This window comes from Tuber melanosporum (genome assembly GCF_000151645.1).
Source record: "Tuber melanosporum whole genome shotgun sequence assembly, scaffold_5, strain Mel28".
Classification (NCBI taxonomy): Eukaryota; Fungi; Ascomycota; class Pezizomycetes; order Pezizales; family Tuberaceae; genus Tuber; species Tuber melanosporum.
The window spans coordinates 1,062,685-1,081,623 of NW_003299095.1; the positions used below are offsets into that span (position 1 = coordinate 1,062,685).

The 18,939-nt window shown below is 52.1% G+C and overlaps 1 protein-coding gene; it reads left to right on the forward strand.

Annotated features, from left to right (window-relative positions):
- The first annotated feature begins 12,694 nt into the window (after positions 1-12,694).
- Positions 12,695-15,109, forward strand: GSTUM_00008812001 (uncharacterized protein). XM_052355811.1 has 1 exon: positions 12,695-15,109. The coding sequence occupies exon 1, from the start codon at positions 13,956-13,958 to the stop codon at positions 14,646-14,648; it is 693 nt and encodes a 230-aa protein (XP_052211776.1). The 5' UTR covers positions 12,695-13,955; the 3' UTR covers positions 14,649-15,109.
- Positions 15,110-18,939: the final 3,830 nt, after the last annotated feature.

Sequence of the window (18,939 nt, forward strand, 5' to 3'; positions counted from 1 at the left end):
CCCATTCTTCCGGTGTCCAGTCTTCGTCCCCTAGTGGTATGCTATTGATGACGATGTTGATGGACGGTGTGTCTGTGGTGACATTGAAGCCGAAAACGTCGATCCCGTTTAGGGCCTTAGTGATTGCCGGCACGTTGTTGAGGGCTGGTTCGGCCGGTAGGTCTCCCATGGTGGTGAGTACCAGGTCGTCATTTCGGTTAAATTCTGCGTATGCGAACTTAACCCTGGATGCCGAGTTGACTGCGTCTCTGATTCTTGCTGGTGACAGTCCTGCTGCTCCTATCCTGCGACCTCTTTCTACCGATCGGATAAGTAGCCTCCTTTGTCTGGCATGCGGGGTTGAGGGTGCCGAGGGTGCTGTCTCTCGGATGCCTGGGGCTGGCTCTTGTCTTTTTTTCTTTGTTGGCACTAGCCGGAAGCCGTCCACATCAATTCCGGAGGACGTAATGGTGGCCCATGTCTGTTTGAGCGTTGTTTTCTGCGGGGTGGTTTCGTTTGCCTTGGTACTCGTCCCGGTTTGCGGTGCCGGTACTGGTGCGTCTTCCTTAGGCTTTCTTAGAATCTACGTGATACGCTGACCTGTGCGGCGCCGAGTAGCTCGAGCAACGGGTGGGGGGGGGGGTTTTTGTTTGGGGTTTGGGTTTGGGCTCTGGGTTGTCTAGGGGCAGCGGATGGGGTAGGGGCAGAGGTGTTGGTGTTGGATTGCCTAGTCCTTAGTCTTATTTCCCCGGTAAGCCGTTCCTCCATTGCCTGCATCTGCTCCTGGAATTTCCTTTCCAGCTGGTGGATGAAGCCCACCATGATGCCTACGGTGACGGGGCGTCCTAGTTCCTCCTTTTCTTCTGGTGTGAGTTCGACTTCCGTCGATTCATACAGGGAGGAGGAGGGGATGGTGGGGCGGTTTTGGGTATGCGAGGAGCTCGGGTCGTTGGTCATATTGCCCATTGGGGTCCCCGGGATTTCCCTTGTCGTGGTCAAGGGGGAAGAAAATCGTACCTGCCTTGGTGCACTCTGGGGGGCCGAGCTCTCTGGCACTTCGCTTGGTCCGTGGGCGTGTTGGCTGTCTCCTAACCCGGTCTGGTCTGTGTTTTTCCCGTTTCCCAGGGACATTGCTACATCTTGTGTTGCTTGCGTTTCAGTTACTCCGATGTCTTGAGACTGGTCCATGGGTTCTTCCGTTTCGCCTAACGGTGGGGAGGAGACGGGTACCTGTGGTATCTGGGATACTGGTACAGGGCTTTCTTGTGACGGGTGGTAGGAAGAGGCTGCTGCTGCCAGGAAAGCTAAGGCGTCGGTGTCGGCTGCATCTACCGCTTCATTGCCAAAGATTTTCTGGAGTGTGGTCCTGAACCCTGGGAGTTCCGGTTGGGGTGCCGCTATGGTTGGGGCCTTCGTGTTTCCGGTGAGGAGGACGTAGCATGCATTAGTGCATCCTAGTTCCTGTCTGACCTCGGGGAAGGTACTTCCCCTGGCCACGATTCTGTTTCCCACGTTGATTAAGGCATTGGGGCAGCCCCTTTGGTGCCTAATAGTGGCGAACATGGGGAGGGTTGAGTTGAGGGAAACCCCTTGAGGGGAGCCGGGCGGGAGGAGGCTGAGGGAATTGATCCTTGGGCTCTTGGTAGGGCTTCTAGGTCCTGCCAGGGGAGAAGGAGAGTGGGGGAGATACGGCAGGGCCGGAGACGAAGGTTGGGAGGTCATGGTGAGTGAGTAGGATGGTCTTATGGCCAGCGTCCTAAACTCTCAAAGGAAATGAAGCCTTAGGATGGGGGGCTGTGATTGGCCACACCACCTAAGGGAGGAGTATCGTGAGTGAGGGGGTGGAGTAGTTCTTTGAGTGAAAATTCTGGTTGTACCGGATAAAAAGATGATGTGTACACAAACAAAAATAAACTTGGTGTGGTTGCAGGAATGCCCCGCTAACTGTACCGGAATTTCCGAAATTTTTCTCGCTCCGTGTGTGTGTGTAAACCTTTTATTCTTCCACTATCTCACCTACTAACTAAAGTAATCGGAGTACGGCATGAGATACAGCCCCCAGCCCAAGGCCCCCCTTAAAGAAATCCCCCTCGCGGGCCACCTGCCACAAAACATCATTACCCGCCCGAAGCGAGCTCGCAAACACTCCACCACACAAGAAACCCACCCCGCCAGCCCAGCCCAACCGCGCAGGTTCTGCCCTCCTCCTCGGATGCCCCACCACACTCGGCAGATGCATGTGCACATAGCCCCGACCCCACTGAAGCACTTATTTTCTGCGGTTCTCACACCGCCACGTGACGAGACCTGGATGCTGCATCCGGGCCACCCCTCCCCAGCCAAGCCAAGCCAGCAAACCACCACAAAAATCCGCAGCCGCACACCCAAAAGGGAAGCACCACCGCACCAGTCGGGCCACACCCAAAAGAGGAGGTGGCAAAATCATTTTCTCCGGGTCAAAGCCATCCGCCCCCATAGGGGTTCAGGAACACCGGGTTCGCGCGGGGGCCCAGCTCGAAGCTGGGAAAAGACAGTGAGGGGCGCAATGCCCTATGGGCCCAAGCAGGCGAGAAGGAGGACCAAGGAGGAACCGGAATCGCATGAGTGTCCGAACGGTCGCTCCGAAGAGGGGGGGAGGACGGCCTCCCTATACGACCAACTGTATCCTGGCCGGAAACCAAGGACGGCCGACCGACAAGCAAGAGCAAAAGAACGTGGGGGAAAAACTAAGGACCGTAAGGTCCACTCGGTGCCGTATCAATAGGCAAAACAAAAGAAAGCGAGCCAACGGAGCACAAAATGTGAACCTTCCGAAGGTGGGGAAGTTAAAGACTTGAAGCCATCGTGAGAAGCTCTTCAAGGGCGTTTGATTGGGTGAGCCCCCCGAACACCGCACCGATACACCTAACCCTCAGAGTTGAAAAGAAGGAGACTGTGTGTGTGTGTGTAAACCTTTTATTCTTCCACTATCTCACCTACTAATTAAAGTAATCGGAGTACGGCATGGGATACTGCCCCCAGCCCTGGGCCCCCCTCAACGAAATCCTTCGCTACACCCCCCTGTAGGCCATACAAAAGAAACTCCCACTCCCTTCTTCCCCTCTCCCTCAAACAGCTTTGGTCCGTCACAAAAGAAACCCATTCCTGCCCCCCGGCCCCATGGTCGTAGACAAAATAAAATCCAACAACAAAAGAAACCCATTCCTGCCCCTCTGGCCCCATGGTCGTGAACAAAAGAAATCCAAACCAACAAAGAAAACCTACGCCTGCCCCCTATGCCCCGTAGTCGTGAACAAAGGAAATCCAAGCAAACAAAAGAAACCCACGCCTGCTCCCTGTGCCCCGTGGTCGTGTACATTATGAAATAACCATCTGACCAGCATTACTCCCCTGGTCCACTGGGCGCCTCCTACGTATCTTCTGTCATCATAGCCTAGCGACCCCTTCTTGCCGGGTCGTGTATCCTGGCATGTGCCGACTCATGCTGCGTGTCTCTCCTTTGGTAAAGGCACACCATTCCCCCAGTACCATTTCCCCGCATATCTTGCAGGGCCGCCGTGGCCTGGGTTTCACTGGTGCCTGTGTTGGCTGGCTTGTGGGTAGATTGACGTTGGCTCCGATCACTTGGGCGGTGTCTGGTTGTTGGGTGCCGTCCCCACTCCCGGTCATTTCTGGTTTTCCCTTAAGTTCGTGTGGCCAGTCGTCCATCCACTGAAGGAGTTCCCCTTGCCTCTTGTTATCGTAAAGCCCGATCGCCGTGGCGGTCGTTATCCCGCATCTGTTTGCTAGGTGGTCAAAGGTTATTATGTCCCGATCGCACGGGCATCTCTTTCTGGCGCCGGTTATCTCCTGGTATGGCCAACCTGCCGTTGCCCATAGCCCTAGTAGCCTTTTAAAGTTTTGCCTAGTTATGGCGTGCAGGTGTTTGTGCGCTTTGCCGGGCTTTCCTTGGTATCTGGTCCCCTCATTGGTGATCCTTTCTGCCCAGTCTTGTTGCATTCGGTTTTTAAGTGCGTCTTTGCCTAGCTGGTAATTGCCGGTGGTGGCGATAATGTTTTCTGCCCCGTGTTTGGCCATCCACTTCTTTGTCCAGGTGTTGTGGCGGTCCTTGGTGGTGGCTCGTAACGCCAGTAGGTTTTGTCTGAATTGCATCATGAGGTCTAGTGGTGGGATCCCGAGCTCGGTAAGGAAGGCCAGGACCGGTGTTTTCTTTTCCAGTCCGAAGGCAGTTCGGACTATCTTGTTGAGGGCCGCCTGCGCTTCTCTTAACAGGCCTTTGTTTCCCCATGTCTCTATCCCGTACGTCAGCTGTGGGATTATCAGACCTTTGATTAGCCGCAGTGTCATCCCTGCATTCAGTCCCCCTTTGCTGTATCTGGACGTTACTGCCCTTATGCGGTGTCCGGAGCTGGTGGCTTTGTTGATCCAGTGCCTGACGTGGTGGTCCCATTTCCATTTGTCTGTTAGGAAGTATCCGAGCCATCTCAAGTGGCTTTGAACAGGTATCTCTTGTCCCCGTAGGCAGACCTCGAACTTGCTCTGTGGTGGGGTGTGCACGAAGATTGTTTCGGCTTTACTGGGTGCGAACTCGTACCCGTCTTTGCCTGCGGTTGTCTCAAGTTCCCTAATGGTTTCCTGGTGCAGCCTTTTTCCTTCTTTTACGTCCTGGTATGTCGTTGCTATCAGGATGTCATCCACGTACATCAGGACCTTGGTTTCCGCTTTTTGGGATGGTGTTGCCTGCACCTTTGCTGCCTCTAGCATACTGATGAGGAAGAGTATTGGTGATAGGGGAGAGCCCTGTGGCGTGCCCTTGTCAGTGGCATATCCTCTGGACGTCCTGCCATTGAACCGGTAGCTGGTCGTCCTGTCAGTGGCCCAGTGTCGGACCCATTGTGCCAGGTGACCCGACTGCTTTCCGAGCCTTTCGCACACCTTACCCATCTGTAGGTGGTCGAATCCCCCTTGGACATCGAGGGTAGTGATGCATTTGCCGGTTTTTCCAGTTGTGTCCATTACGTTGTTTAGTGCTTGTATGGCGTCTGTCGTACCATATCTCTTTCTCCCTCCGAACATATTGTCTTCCAGGATTTCGAGTCTTGCTATCCGTATGACTGCTGCTCTTTCTAGTGTTTTTGCCAGTATAGATTGTAGTTGTATCGGCCTCCAGCTTTTTGCCACTGTATACGATGGTTTGTTAAGCTTGGGTATCAATATGGTAGTGCTGACCTTCCAGCTTTCTGGGATTCCTTCTTTCCATGCCCGGTTCATCATTCTTAGGAATAGGGGCTCCCGTATTTTCCTAAAGCATTTAACGAGCCTGGTGGTGATATTGTCTGGTCCGCTTGCTGCTCCGTTCGGTGACTGCTTGATGGCGGCGTCTAGGGTCTCTATTTGTAGTGGCTCGGGTTCGTCGTTTATTTGTTCCTTGGCCCGTCTCCTCTCTCCCCCGTACAGGGCCGTGTGGATTTCTTGAGCGATGTCCCCGTGTTCCGCTACTACTTCGCCGTTTTCCTTGGACAAAGCCGGTATGGGGTGCTTGGTGGTCCTTGGCCGGACCGTCCTGAAACATTCAGGATCTGTTTCTTCTTGAAGGGCTTTTCCGTTGGCTTCGAGCTTGGCTTCCATTATGGCTTTCCTCAGGTTTTTCTTCTTTTCCTTTAGCCCTGGGTGCCGGGGGTGCTTGTGTGCGAGCTTGAGGACCTCCTTTCGTTCTTGTTGCAGGGACTTGTTCCAGAACGCCTTGCATCCTGGTTTTTTTTGGGGGGTGTGCCTTCTGACTATGCGCGTGAGTTCTTTTTGTACTTCGGCTGGGTGGTCCTTGTGGTCGTCCATGAGGCTAATCTCGGCCCTAATGGCCTCCCAATCCGCCTTGTCGTGCCTTAGCGGCTTTTCCCCGTCGTCCCTCCATGTGAAACTGGTCTTTATTGCCAGTGCCCTATGGCTTGCCGTTGCCAGGTCCAATGTTCGTACTTCGATTTTTTGCCCCTTATCGGTAGCCACGAGGTCCAGGGTTGTTCCGTTTGGGATGGTCGCATTGGGCGGGTGGGTGATCACATGGGGGTTTCTCACTGCCATATCCCTGTCGTCCATCCATTTGGACAGCTTTAGCGCGGCCGTGTTCTGGCACCCCTGTGACCAAGTTGGGTGGTGTGCGTTCCTGTCTCCTATTAGGATGTTATTTTCCCCGTGTGTGTGCCATTGGTTTGTTGTGTCGAAGTCCTTTGCCGAGGGTCTCTGGTAGCCAATGGTAATCTCCGCGCCTCCGGTCCACAGTGTAATGTATTGTGTCGTTATTCGTTCGACCACAAACATGTGAACGTATTTATCTAAAATATATACGGCACAGCCGTATCTCGTCGCCTTTGTGCTAGCGTAGCATGTAAATCCTTCCAAATGTATCCAGTCCTCATTCTCAAGAGGGCATTCTGCAATCGCTATTATTTTCGGTTTCCGTTTTTTTGAGAGTTTCAGCAACTCGGTGACAACGTTCATGGACCCGCCGACATTGTGATAAATTATATCTGTTGTCGCCATATTTATTTAGGTGTCGGGGAAGGGGCCAGCACTGCTGGTGCTTTTCCTTTGTCCGCGGCCGTGGGGGGGGGTTGTACTGGGGACTTTGCCCTAGTCCTAGTTGTGCAATGGTTATCTCCGGCGAAATGAGAGGTTTCTTCGCAGTTAACACATCTTCTTAGGGTATGGGAACACATCTTCCCTTTTCCCGCCGTGCAGTACGTCTGTGCGCAGAGGTGGTCTTTGGTGTGGTGTCTTCCTCCACAGTATTGTGCATATTGCTTCCATCCTGCAATGGACGGCGATGCGTGTCACGAACTGTAGGCACCTCACGCAACAGGTTGATGAGTCTTTCTTTACATATTTCCGGAAGGTACACCTCATGCCAAAGATGGCCATGCTCGGGAGGGGTTTTTTGGTTTCGGCCATGACCCAGTCGTTTGCCTCTACCGCCACTATTGCTGAGGACTTCACTTTTCCTTCAGCTTTGAGCGCTGTCGGGGACCTGAGCCACTTAGGCCTGTCTAGCAGCCGGACCTGTGGGTTGTATTCAGAGATTTCCTTTGCTAGGTCCTCCCATCTATCTGAGTCCGTGTCCCATTCTTCGGGTGTCCAGTCTTCGTCCCCTAGTGGTATGCTATTGATGACGATGTTGATGGACGGTGTGTCTGTGGTGACATTGAAGCCGAAAACGTCGATCCCGTTTAGGGCCTTGGTGATTGCCGGCACGTCGTTGAGGGCTGGTTCGGCCGGTAGGTCTCCCATGGTGGTGAGTACCAGGTCGTCATTTCGGTTAAATTCTGTGTATGCGAACTTACCTCTGGATGCCGAGTTGACCGCGTCTCTGATTCTTGCTGGTGACAGCCCTACTGCTCCTATCCTGCGACCTCTTTCTACCGATCGGATAAGTAGCCTCCTTTGCCTGGCATGCGGGGTTGAGGGTGCCGAGGGTGCTGTCTCTTGGATGCCTGGGGCTGGCTCTTGTCTTTTTTTCTTTGTTGGCACTAGCCGGAAGCCGTCCACAGTCCAATGTCTGGAGGACGTAATGGTGGCCCATGTCTGTTTGAGCGTTGTTTTCTGCGGGGCGGTTTCGTTTGCCTTGGTACTCGTGCCGGTTTGCGGTGCCGGTACTGGTGCGTCTCCCTTAGGCTTTCTTAGAATTTGTTTGGAGGGGCGGGGGGGGGCTGCGGTGCGGTGTTGCGGGTGGGGGGGGGGTTTTGGTTGGGGGCTGGAGTTTGGGTTCTGGGTTGTCTAGGGGCAGCGGATGGGGTAGGGGTAGGGGTGTTGGTGTTGGATTGCCTAGCCCTTAGTCTTATTTCCCCGGTAAGCCGTTCCTCCATTGCCAGCATCTGCTCCTGGAATTTCTTTTCCAGTTGGTGGATGAAGCCCACCATGATGCCTACGGTGACGGGGCGTCCTAGTTCCTCCTTTTCTTCTGGTGTGAGTTCGACTTCCGTCGATTCATACAGGGAGGAGGAGGGGATGGTGGGGCGGTTTTGGGCATGTGAGGAGCTCGGGTCGTTGGTCATATTGCCCATTGGGGTCCCCGGGATTTCCTTTGTCGTGGTCAAGGGGGAAGAAAATCGTACCTGCCTTGGTGCACTCTGGGGGGCCGAGCTCTCCGGCACTTCGCTTGGTCCGTGGGCGTGTTGGCTGTCTCCTAATCCGGTCTGGTCTATGTTTTTCCCGTTTCCCAGGGACATTGCTACATCTTGTGTTGCTTGCGTTTCAGTTACTCCGATGTCTTGAGACTGGTCCATGGGTTCGTCCGTTTCGCCTAACGGTGGGGAGGAGGCGGGTACCTGTGGTATCTGGGATACTGGTACAGGGCTTTCTTGTGACGGGTGGTAGGAGGAGGCTGCTGCTGCCAGGAAAGCTAAGGCGTCGGTGTCGGCTGCATCTACCGCTTCATTGCCAAAGATTTTCTGGAGTGTGGTCCTGAACCCTGGGAGCTCCGGTTGGGGTGCCGCTATGGTCGGGGCCTTCGTGTTTCCGGTGAGGAGGACGTAGCATGCATTAGTGCATCCTAGTTCCTGTCTGACCTCGGGGAAGGTACTTCCCCTGGCCACGATTCTGTTTCCCACGTTGATTAAGGCGTTGGGGCATCCCCTTTGGTGCCTAATAGTGGCGAACATGGGGAGGGTTGAGTTGAGGGAAACTCCTTGAGGGGAGCCGGGCGGGAGGAGGCTGGGGGAATTGATCCTTGGGCTCTTGGTAGGGCTTCTGGGTCCTCCCAGGGGAGAAGGAGAGTGGGGGAGATGCGGCAGGGCCGGAGACGAAGGTTGGGAGGTCATGGTGAGTGAGTAGGATGGTCTTATGGCCAGCGTCCTAAACTCTCAAAGGAAATGAAGCCTTAGGATGGAGGGCTGTGATTGGCCACACCACCTAAGGGAGGAGTATCGTGAGTGAGGGGGTGGAGTAGTTCTTTGAGTGAAAATTCTGGTTGTACCGGATAAAAAGATGATGTGTACACAAACAAAAATAAACTTGGTGTGGTTGCAGGAATGCCCCGCTAACTGTACCGGAATTTCCGAAATTTTTCTCGCTCCGTGTGTGTGTAAACCTTTTATTCTTCCACTATCTCACCTACTAACTAAAGTAATCGGAGTACGGCATGAGATACAGCCCCCAGCCCAAGGCCCCCCTTAAAGAAATCCCCCTCGCGGGCCACCTGCCACAAAACAATCATTACATCAACGCACAACAAAAGAAACAACAGCCCAGCGCCCGCACCTACACCCAACCCTACCCCTAGCAACATTAGCCAAGCGTCCACGGCCCCGAGTCGCAGGCGCCACCAGAAGGCGGTTCCCCGGGGAGCTCCCCATTAAGCGACTGTACCCCCAAGCCATTACAGCAAGGGTTATACCGCAATGTCGACAACAAAACCGAACGGTCAGCGGAGTTCGGGACAGATCAGTCGTCGTCATATTCGTCTGGGCCAGATGAGGAATTGTAGATTGCCGAGCCGTCACCGCCAAGCATCTGGCTGCGCCCCGAAGGGGGGCGGGCCACACCAGTTGAGCCACACCCCAAAAGAGGGGGTAGCGAAGGTCGATTTCTCCGGGTCAAAGCCATCCCCCCCATAGGGGTTCAGGAACACCGGGTTCGCGCGGGGGCCCAGCTCGAAGCTGGGAAAAGACAGTGAGGGGCGCAAGGCCCTCAGGGGGCCCAAGCAGGCGAGAAGGAGGACCAAGGAGGAACCGGAATCGCATGAGTGTCCGAACGGTCGCTCCGAAGAGGGGGGGAGGACAGCCTCCCTATACGACCAACTGTATCCTGGCCGGAAACCAAGAACGCCCGACCGACAAGCAAGAGCAAAGGAGCGTGGGGAAAATTCAAGGACCGCAAGGTCCACTCGGTGCCGTATCAATAGGCAAACAAAAGAAAGCGAGCCAACGGAGCACGAAATGTGAACCTTCCGAAGGTGAGCAAGTTAAAGACTTGAAGCCATCGTGAGACGCTCTTCAAGGGCGTTTGATTGGGTGAGCCCCCCGAACACCGCACTGATACACCTAACCCTCAGAGTTGAAAAGAAGGAGACTGTGTGTGTGTGTGTGTAAACCTTTTATTCTTCCACTATCTCACCTACTAACTAAAGTAATCGGAGTACGGCATGAGATACAGCCCCCAGCCCAAGGCCCCCCTTAAAGAAATCCCCCTCGCGGGCCACCTGCCACAAAACATCATTACCCGCCCGAAGCGAGCTCGCAAACACTCCACCACACAAGAAACCCACCCCGCCAGCCCAGCCCAACCCCGCAGGTTCCACCCTCCTCCTCGGATGCCCCACCACACTCGGCAGATGCACGTGCGCATAGCCCCGACCCCACTGAAGCACTTATTTTCTACGGTTCTCACACCGCCGCGTGACGAGACCGGGATGCTGCATCCGGGCCACCCCTCCCCAGCCAAGCCAAGCCAGCAAACCACCACAAAATCCGCAGCCGCACCCCCAAAAGGGGAGCACCGCCGCACCAGCCGGGCCACACCCAAAAGAGGGGGTGGCAAAATCATTTTCTCCGGGTCAAAGCCATCCCCCCCATAGGGGTTCAGGAACACCGGGTTCGCGCGGGGGCCCAGCTCGAAGCTGGGAAAAGACCGTGAGGGGCGCAAGGCCCTAAGGGCCCAAGCAGGCGAGAAGGAGGACCAAGGAGGAACCGGAATCGCATGAGTGTCCGAACGGTCGCTCCGAAGAGGGGGGGAGGACTGCCTCCCTATACGACCAACTGTATCCTGGCCGGAAACCAAGAACGCCCGACAGACAAGCAAGAGCAAAAGAGCGTGGGGGAAAATTCAAGGACCGCAAGGTCCACTCGGTGCCGTATCAATAGGCAAACAAAAGAAAGCGAGCCAACGGAGCACGAAATGTGAACCTTCCGAAGGTGGGGAAGTTAAAGACTTGAAGCCATCGTGAGAAGCTCTTCAAGGGCGTTTGATTGGGTGAGCCCCCCGAACACCGCACTGATACACCTAACCCTCAGAGTTGAAAAGAAGGAGACTGTGTGTGTGTGTGTGTGTGTGAGGTGAGGCGCAGGAGAGTGTTCCCTAAGGCAGGTAATGTGCGATAGAGAGTGGGCGGAGGGGTGTTCAGCATAGTGCCCAAAGTGTGGAGAGTGAGCGGGGAGGGCACCGCACTCATGAACCGTTTTCGAGCCTTTTTTGAAAGATCTGGACTCTATCATGGAGTGAGGGGAGGCATTTCTGGACCAGTTGAGCCAGTACGGTGGGTATCATACATCAATGCTGTGGTCGTGGAAATAATTTTTTTCGTTTCAAAACCACACGCTGCTGCAGAACCTTACCTTACTTTTGCGGATTATAATCGTGGGAATGTGAGGTTGTCATTATTACCGTATGGTAAGTCTCTTGCTCCTCGCTGTAGCTAGGTTATGCTGGAGCATACGGGAAGAGGTTTTCACAGCTACGAGTACTGTATTGTAGACCGTGATACCGGTACTCGTATGTAGCTAGAATCACTGGCCGCACCCTGGAGCCCAGTTGGCCGAACAGGCCTAACATTCCTGGTTGCCGCGCTGGTTGCCTCCTTGCCAGCGTCCGTTTCACCTCCAGCAAGGTTAGGTGTGGCGTGTTTCAAGTTTATTCCCACGCGCCTACTCGCTCTGGAAAAGCGGCAGCTGAGATCTGACCGGGTTGCCACAAGGCAGGGTTCTCGATACCGGCTACTTCGAGTATCCACCTCTGATCCTAGTATTTCCCGGGCGGGGGGAGGCCCCGTAGCCTCGACTAGCTGAAAGAAGGGAGGAATGCGATACCGTACCAGTACCGTACCCCATACCAAAGGCATTTCCCGATGAGGCTTTGGGTACGAGTACCGTGCTCGTACAAGCACCGGCAGAAGAATGGATCCGGGGATGGGAGTTTTGGGGCTTTGGGGGTCTACGCCACAGGGCTATCATTGGAGCGTTTGAGGAGAAAGTGTAAAATATTGATAGAGACTTGTGTTGAGCCACGAAGTATTGTTAACGGAGAGAGTGAACCAGTTATGGGAGGTTAAGGCGCGCGTCAAGGATCGCAGCAGCAACAACAGGTCCAGTGAAGGGAAAATTCTGGAATCTGATGTGGATTGCAGGATGAATTGACAGTCAAAATGGGACAACAAAGACTATTGTGCGAGCTGTCGATACCATACCATACATATTATGATACCATACATACCAGATACACACACTCGCCAGACAAAGCACAGCCGAAGGGAAAAAACCAACAAACAAAGCTGTTGTCTCCGAGTCGGTCGATCAATTGGGAGGGAAAGAGCTCGGGTTGGGAAGTATTGCTCGCCCCTTGGCAAGGCCTTGTCTTCCCCTTGTTTCGCCATTGACATTTGCCGGCGCGAACTCTGCGGGTGTGTGGCTTGATTGGGCTTGATTGAGTGAGCGTGATTTTGTACCGACGAACCAATGAGCGCGGGGATCCACACATCCTTTGGGACCTGATGTTGCGCATCAGGGACATTTGCGTCCTCTTTGTCGGCTACGGCGAGACACACGGACACGGACGGAGTAAGGAGAGACGGATAGGCACACACGGGCGGAACTAAGACACACGAAAAATACAAACCATTGGGAATTGTCTTGTAGCCTAAAGGGCACGGCCGTCAAATGTTTCTTTCCTTTTCCTCTTTTTGCTTAGTACAAGTATCGACGAGTGGCACAGTGAAGGTCCCCCTCCTTCATTCGTTCCTTTTCCTCCATCCAGAGAGTGTTTGTGCCTGGCGCGACTGCCGTACTTGTACCGGTACATCCCTCTTCCCCCTTGCTGACCAGTCAGATCACTTGATCTCTTTCAACTACTAGTAGACGGTCTCTCTCTCCCCTTTACTGTAACTTCCCTCCGGGCTTGCGAAGATAGTTCCTCTCATCGCCCCTCCCTTCGCGCCCGCGGCTCCCTTTCTTTTTCCCACTCTTTCACAGTACCCACTCGTTCGTTCTATTGTACTTTGCACCTGGTGTTGCTCGCCGCCTTTCCAGTATATCTTCCATTCTCTCTGCTGCTTCTCCGACGGGCCGGGTCCTCGATAATACATCTGCTGCCTGCCTCCCGCTCGCAACCAGCTGCATCCTCGCTCACTCGCCTCCCTCCGTTTCTGCATCTTCCTGCAATTTCACCTGTCTTTCCTATCACCAGGTGCTCGCCCGCTCATTTGAACAACATAATTTCGATTGCCTTATTGTAATAACTTGCACTGGTGTTGCACGCCATACATTTCCGTCCGTCGACAGATAATAATAATAATACGTTGCCAGTCAACAGACCTGTCCGATCTATCACTCACTCACATACTTACACACCCACACACTTCAATCGCGGGGGAAAGGAGGAAGAAGAAAGATTGGAAAATCTTCATCGACGGGAACAATTGAGTAGTTTTTTTTCTTTTTCTTTTTTGGAAAGGAGAATACTCCGATTTATTTGTCCTTGGGGGAGGGACACGGTAAGGGAGAGAGGGGTCACGTTTTGCTATTCCACCCTTGTCGGCCGGAGTAGACAAAAGAGGTCACTCAAGTGCATATATTATTACCCACATCAAACCTCGTCAGGGTCAAAGGGAGAGAAGAAAACCGACTACGGGAAACGGCGTACACCACGCACTCACCCATCGTCGTCAGCAGACAAACCCCGCACCCTTTTTTTTTTCCTTCCTCCGATTCCTTCACGCTCTCTCCCTTCCACCTCATTCATTTTCGGAAGCTCGCTGTGCTGTGTCGCTCTTTTTGCCAGCCTAGATCATTCCTACACCATCTTTTAGCACCGCCCAGGAAAACTTACCTATCCTTTATTTTTTCCTCATCCCCCCCCCCGCATTAATCAAATAGACGGGACTATCCACCTTCTTATCCTTCTCTATATATAAAAAAAGTCCTCACTCATTTTCAAAAACAAAAACCGTTTGTTTCTCTACCCCAACCCGAGATATATTCAGACAACAACCAGACAAGATGGCAATCGGCAGAACCCTCACAAAGAAGCCGTCGAAATACAGCTTCTCCACAACGTCGCCGACGGAGGCACAATCAAAGCGCGGCTCAATTTCGAAGATTCAGATCTCAGCGCCTCTAGAACTAATCAGCACGACAAACATGATCAGCTACACCTCTCCGTCATTGCGGTCGTCGATATCACACCCATCCCCATCCACATCGAGCATAAGCACGAGCCCGACGTCATCTAGATTCCCCCCATCCTCACCATCCTCCTCATCGGCAAGCTCAAATTCTGGTTCCGACTCGGAAATCTCCTCTCCAGACGAGCCCTCCCCACCACCAAACCATCTCTCAATGTACTTTCCTCCAGCCGTTCCCGCGAGAAGCAAATCTCGCCGCACAGTCCCTCCTCCACCTCCTCCAGCACACCCATCGCCTGCACCCGTCGCAGGGTTGAACCTAACCCGTACCCCATCCCGTAGTCAGCAGAAGATGCACTCCAGAAGCGTCCGCGCTTCGAACCCGTTCGGCGTGGAATTGGCCAAAGTCGCTGAAATAGCGGAGGACATTGGTGTGCAGGTTCGTGATGCTGAGGAGGAGTTCATGATGGAGCGTGGGTTGCAGAAGTTCTCAGCCAACGATTATGCGGCCGAGATTAGCGGTGTGTTTGACGATGTGTTGCCGAACCTAGGAGCTGGGTGGATTTAGGATTGTTCTTTCTATGTGTGTCTGGGTGGTGTCCGGTGAGGAAGATTGTTAGAGAGCGGGCGGAAGGAATGGATCGATGTGTCAAATGTGTTTTTTCTTCTCCGGGGCAAGTACACTCAAACTCATTACAGGTTGGGAAAAGCCTGCTCGTGTATTGTCTGACATCTCCATTCTTAACTCTTAATTTTTTTTTTTTTTTGGCTGTTCGCACTTGAAGTATTGTATCTACCTATCGCAGCTAGTCTGCTCTATTACACCCTGCCTGTCTACCTTGACATTATATTCTTGCACAATATTTTTTTTCTTTCCCTATCTCATGATACCACTCACTCCTACTCACTCTTTTCCTTCCTCTTCTTTCCTTTCTCGGGAGTACGGTTCACGGCGCGATATGTAAAAGTTTCTTTTTTCTTTTTTTTCTTTTCCAAATATTTATTTATTTCTGGTGTCTATTCCTCTTTCTTATTTGTCAAGTTTCCACATTTTTTTCCTCCGACATTACCATGGGAAAAAATTATGTATATAGACATGTCGGCTTTTGCGGTGTTTTAGTTTTGATAAACGGTACAGCGCTTGTCATCGCTTCGATTCGCTCAGGTTAGGCTAATTCGTTTGTCCAAAGTGGAATGACGCCGACTCTTGACACTCGGGGTAAGGTCCGTAGTCCACGGAACGGGTTAGGAGTGGAGTACGATAGAGTGAAGGTACTCGTACAGTACAGTACTCGTAGTCTAAGGGGAAGAAGGGTTTTAGTGCGTACGTGTCAGCACTAACTTTGTTCATTCCACTTCTCCTCCCCGTACGTATCGTACTCGTACCGCATTATCGTATTACCGTTAGCATGGCATTGTATCACATTGTGAGAGTTGAAGGGAACAGGGTAAACGTTCCGTTTCTTCACTCCTTCTCATTCGGCTTTTTTTCCTCTCGTTGGACACAACGACCGATCGACCCATCCATCGATTGGCACGGTATCTATACATGTACAGTACAGTACAGTACAGTACGGTACTCGAGTAGTTCTAACCGTCTCTTTTTAATTACCCCACTTATCATACAACTTAGGGACGGCAGGGAAAGACAATCATCAATCATCAATCAATCAATCAATCAAGCAATTGGGCGCGCGGAAAAAAAGCCAGAAGGCATCATAGATGTGAACTGGGGGATCGGGAGACGACGTTGGATTGTTTCTTTCTGGAAGGGGTGAGGGAATATGATTTATCGGGGTTTAGCAAAATGCTGCATCACGGTTGGGCATGGTATAGTACTGTACTAGTACTGTACAGTAGATGGTATCGTACCGTGCGGTTATGTAGGCGAGAAAGGGATGTGGGCGGATACCGTACCGGTAACCGTGTGCTCGGTTGCTTGGTAAATTGGAGCGCAAGTACGATGACTTACTCGAGTATGATATATTACATACCTGCACGGTGGTTACTAGGTTTTGGTGGGGTTTTGGTGTGATATTATTATTATGTAGACAAAGTGCTATTGCTTGTGCCTAAGGGTTTTTTCGACCTCTCTGCTTGCTGTGTGGGCTTGGCGACCGGTGGATCTTTCGGCACATTATGGTGAAGTGGTGAGGAACGATTCGGGGAATGTTCCTTTCCATGATTAGGAAGGGCTTCTAGACTATGTGCTTGTCTGCGCTGGCTTGCTCGAGAGTGGTGGCTCTTTTTTTTTTTTGGGTGGTGGGTTGCTCGGAGAATTCCCAAGGGAATTGGGAAAAAACTTTCGCTCTAGGCCTCGGTCCATCTTCGAAAATAGTGGGGGAAAAAAAGGGAATCGGAAAAGTATTCAGAGGTTTCAAAATTCGTTTGGGCTATTTGGGGAATAAAGAAACTGCTGATGGTCAGTGAGTACCGTATTTTGCTATTTCATTGTTACATGAAACCTTTTGGAAGGTATGATACCAGTACTCGTATGTCTCAGCCAAGAACGGTATCCCAACGGTACTCACAAAAAATGCAAGGCATTGTCAGACATGCAAACGGACTCGTGGAATTCAACTCAAAAATTCATTCAACAAAATTAATCGTATTGTTTCTACGTCATGAATTCATTAGCATTCATCAGAGAAGTGGTGCATTTAAAGGGGCTATTGAACCCGCTGTGGGAGAGAGGGAAAAAAAGAGAGAAGTAAACAAGAGGCAAGGATCATGAGCTTATAGACTCCCTCTCCTCAGGCTGCCAGCTCTCACCCATTTCTCATTCTTTGCCGAGAAAGGCCACAAAGGTTCACTCTGGAAACTCTTTCAAGAAAAAACCTCCTGTCTTCCATGTTTGACACCGCCATTCAACCCATCGGGGATCAAGAGATAGACTGTTGTTATCACCGGAAAGTACCGGTACAGTGGACCAGGCAGTTTCGGAGAATATCAGATTGAGCTGTTGCCAGTTTTCATCAAAGAACGCCAATGCCGTGTAATAGGACGACAGTACTGTACTCGTACGGTAATCAAAAGGGGTTTTCTCGTTTCCTGCTTGATAAGACATTCCAATTCTCAACCAGCTACCGTGCCAAAGGGAAAACAACCGCGAAAACCCGTACTCCAAACTCCGATATGGGGGCATACGTACAGTTTTCGCATCGTGAATCTCCCAATTCCTTGCTGACGGTCCTGGTGCCGGGTGGAGGGACACGAAGCTAGCCTACCGTACCGGTACTTCTCTGCTTTATATGGGCAGAATCCCATATATAAATCCGCTGCCTTGGCGCCGGATTCTCCTTCCGCCTTCCCCTTCGGAACCCACATTTTCCAGAATTGTAGAACAATTCCTGTTGCTGGATAGGTGTATCGAGAATAGGTAGATGGTAGATGGCTTGTACGGAAAACCGGGTGGCACGTCTCCCTTGCTATATACTCGAGTACCGGCACAGTACAGTGCAGCTCAGTATTATACGTATGATGCCGTGTTGTGCCGGGCAACTCACTCGAAATCAACCTAAACCAGTTCAGTACAGTACCGTAGTACACTCACTGTACGACGATGAATTCTTGAACGGTATCCACGCCTTTGGAAGGTGGCTCGGTAGAAGGTGTCCGCGAGCAAAACTCCGAATTTCCCACCGTGGCTGGGGGTCGTCGTCGTCCCCAGGCCCGCATTTGCCAGTCCCACGGTCAGCATCATGTCAGCGCCCATGGATAACTGATTCCGTGCCCCGCCCAGTGGGACCGGAGAACGGAGGATTTCCCATTCGGTTTTCTGGTACAGCACGCGAATGCTGGGTAAGATATTTTCGTGCAGGACAGGGGATAGTTTACTTTTTACTCGTACCAGCGGAGGAGATGAGATGATCCCTGCCTTGCCTGAAAAAAACAGCTTACCAGGTGCTTGTACTGTACCATCCACTACCCACTTGTACCTACTACCTATCTACCGGCACTGCACCTATCATAATATAATGATAGTCAAATGTGGTGTTTGTTTCCCATCCGATAGAGTCCCACATTACCGGTCAGCCGAATACCATAATACTCAGTACCTACCATACCACGCCGGGGCGTGATCCCTAGTCGAATTGCCATGATGTGCTCGAATACGAGTGTATGGCAATTGCTGGGGTGGTGTAGCAGGTGGGAATCCGTATCGATATCGGTAGAGTACGGGACTGGACTTGTATGGTGAGCAGTTTGCTCTTGCGGTACGCTTTCGAGGAGCTTTTTTTTTTTTTACCGGAAGCCGGTTTGCTGTCGAGTTAGCAGTGCTCAATGTTGAGCAAAGTAGGATCAGTGGTGTGCTCAGGATTTTCTTGCGACTTTGCCAACAATAGACTACCACTAAGCCGTGCAAGTATGCCATCACCACCATCTCTCGAAATGACTCCCATGCCCCGGAGGCAAGGGAGGCATCCAATCATTCCACCACCGCATATATCTCCCCGCTCAACACCCCCAATATCCATCATCCCATACCGCTCGAGCACAATACTGCCTACCAGGTCACAACCTGCATGTATGGCTGGATGAGCCAATGCATCAGTGTGAACATACGGAGATGTATATGTTGATGTGTGGATGCGTGGATGAAGTATCATAATAATAAAAAATTGTGTAAGCAGAAAACCTCTTTTGATAATATAAAATATTTGGACCTTGTGCTGTATCGTTGGGCTTTCCTCTACCATTAGACTAAGATCAGGATATCCATTTTTTTCTGCCTCGGGAGGGGGAGGGGAACGGACTGTGCTTCTGGTATGTTTTTCACCCCATATCTAGAGAAGGTATTATTTTGAGCTATCGTACATTGCGCGCTCCCCAATTATATCCGGGCCTCCACGGCACCG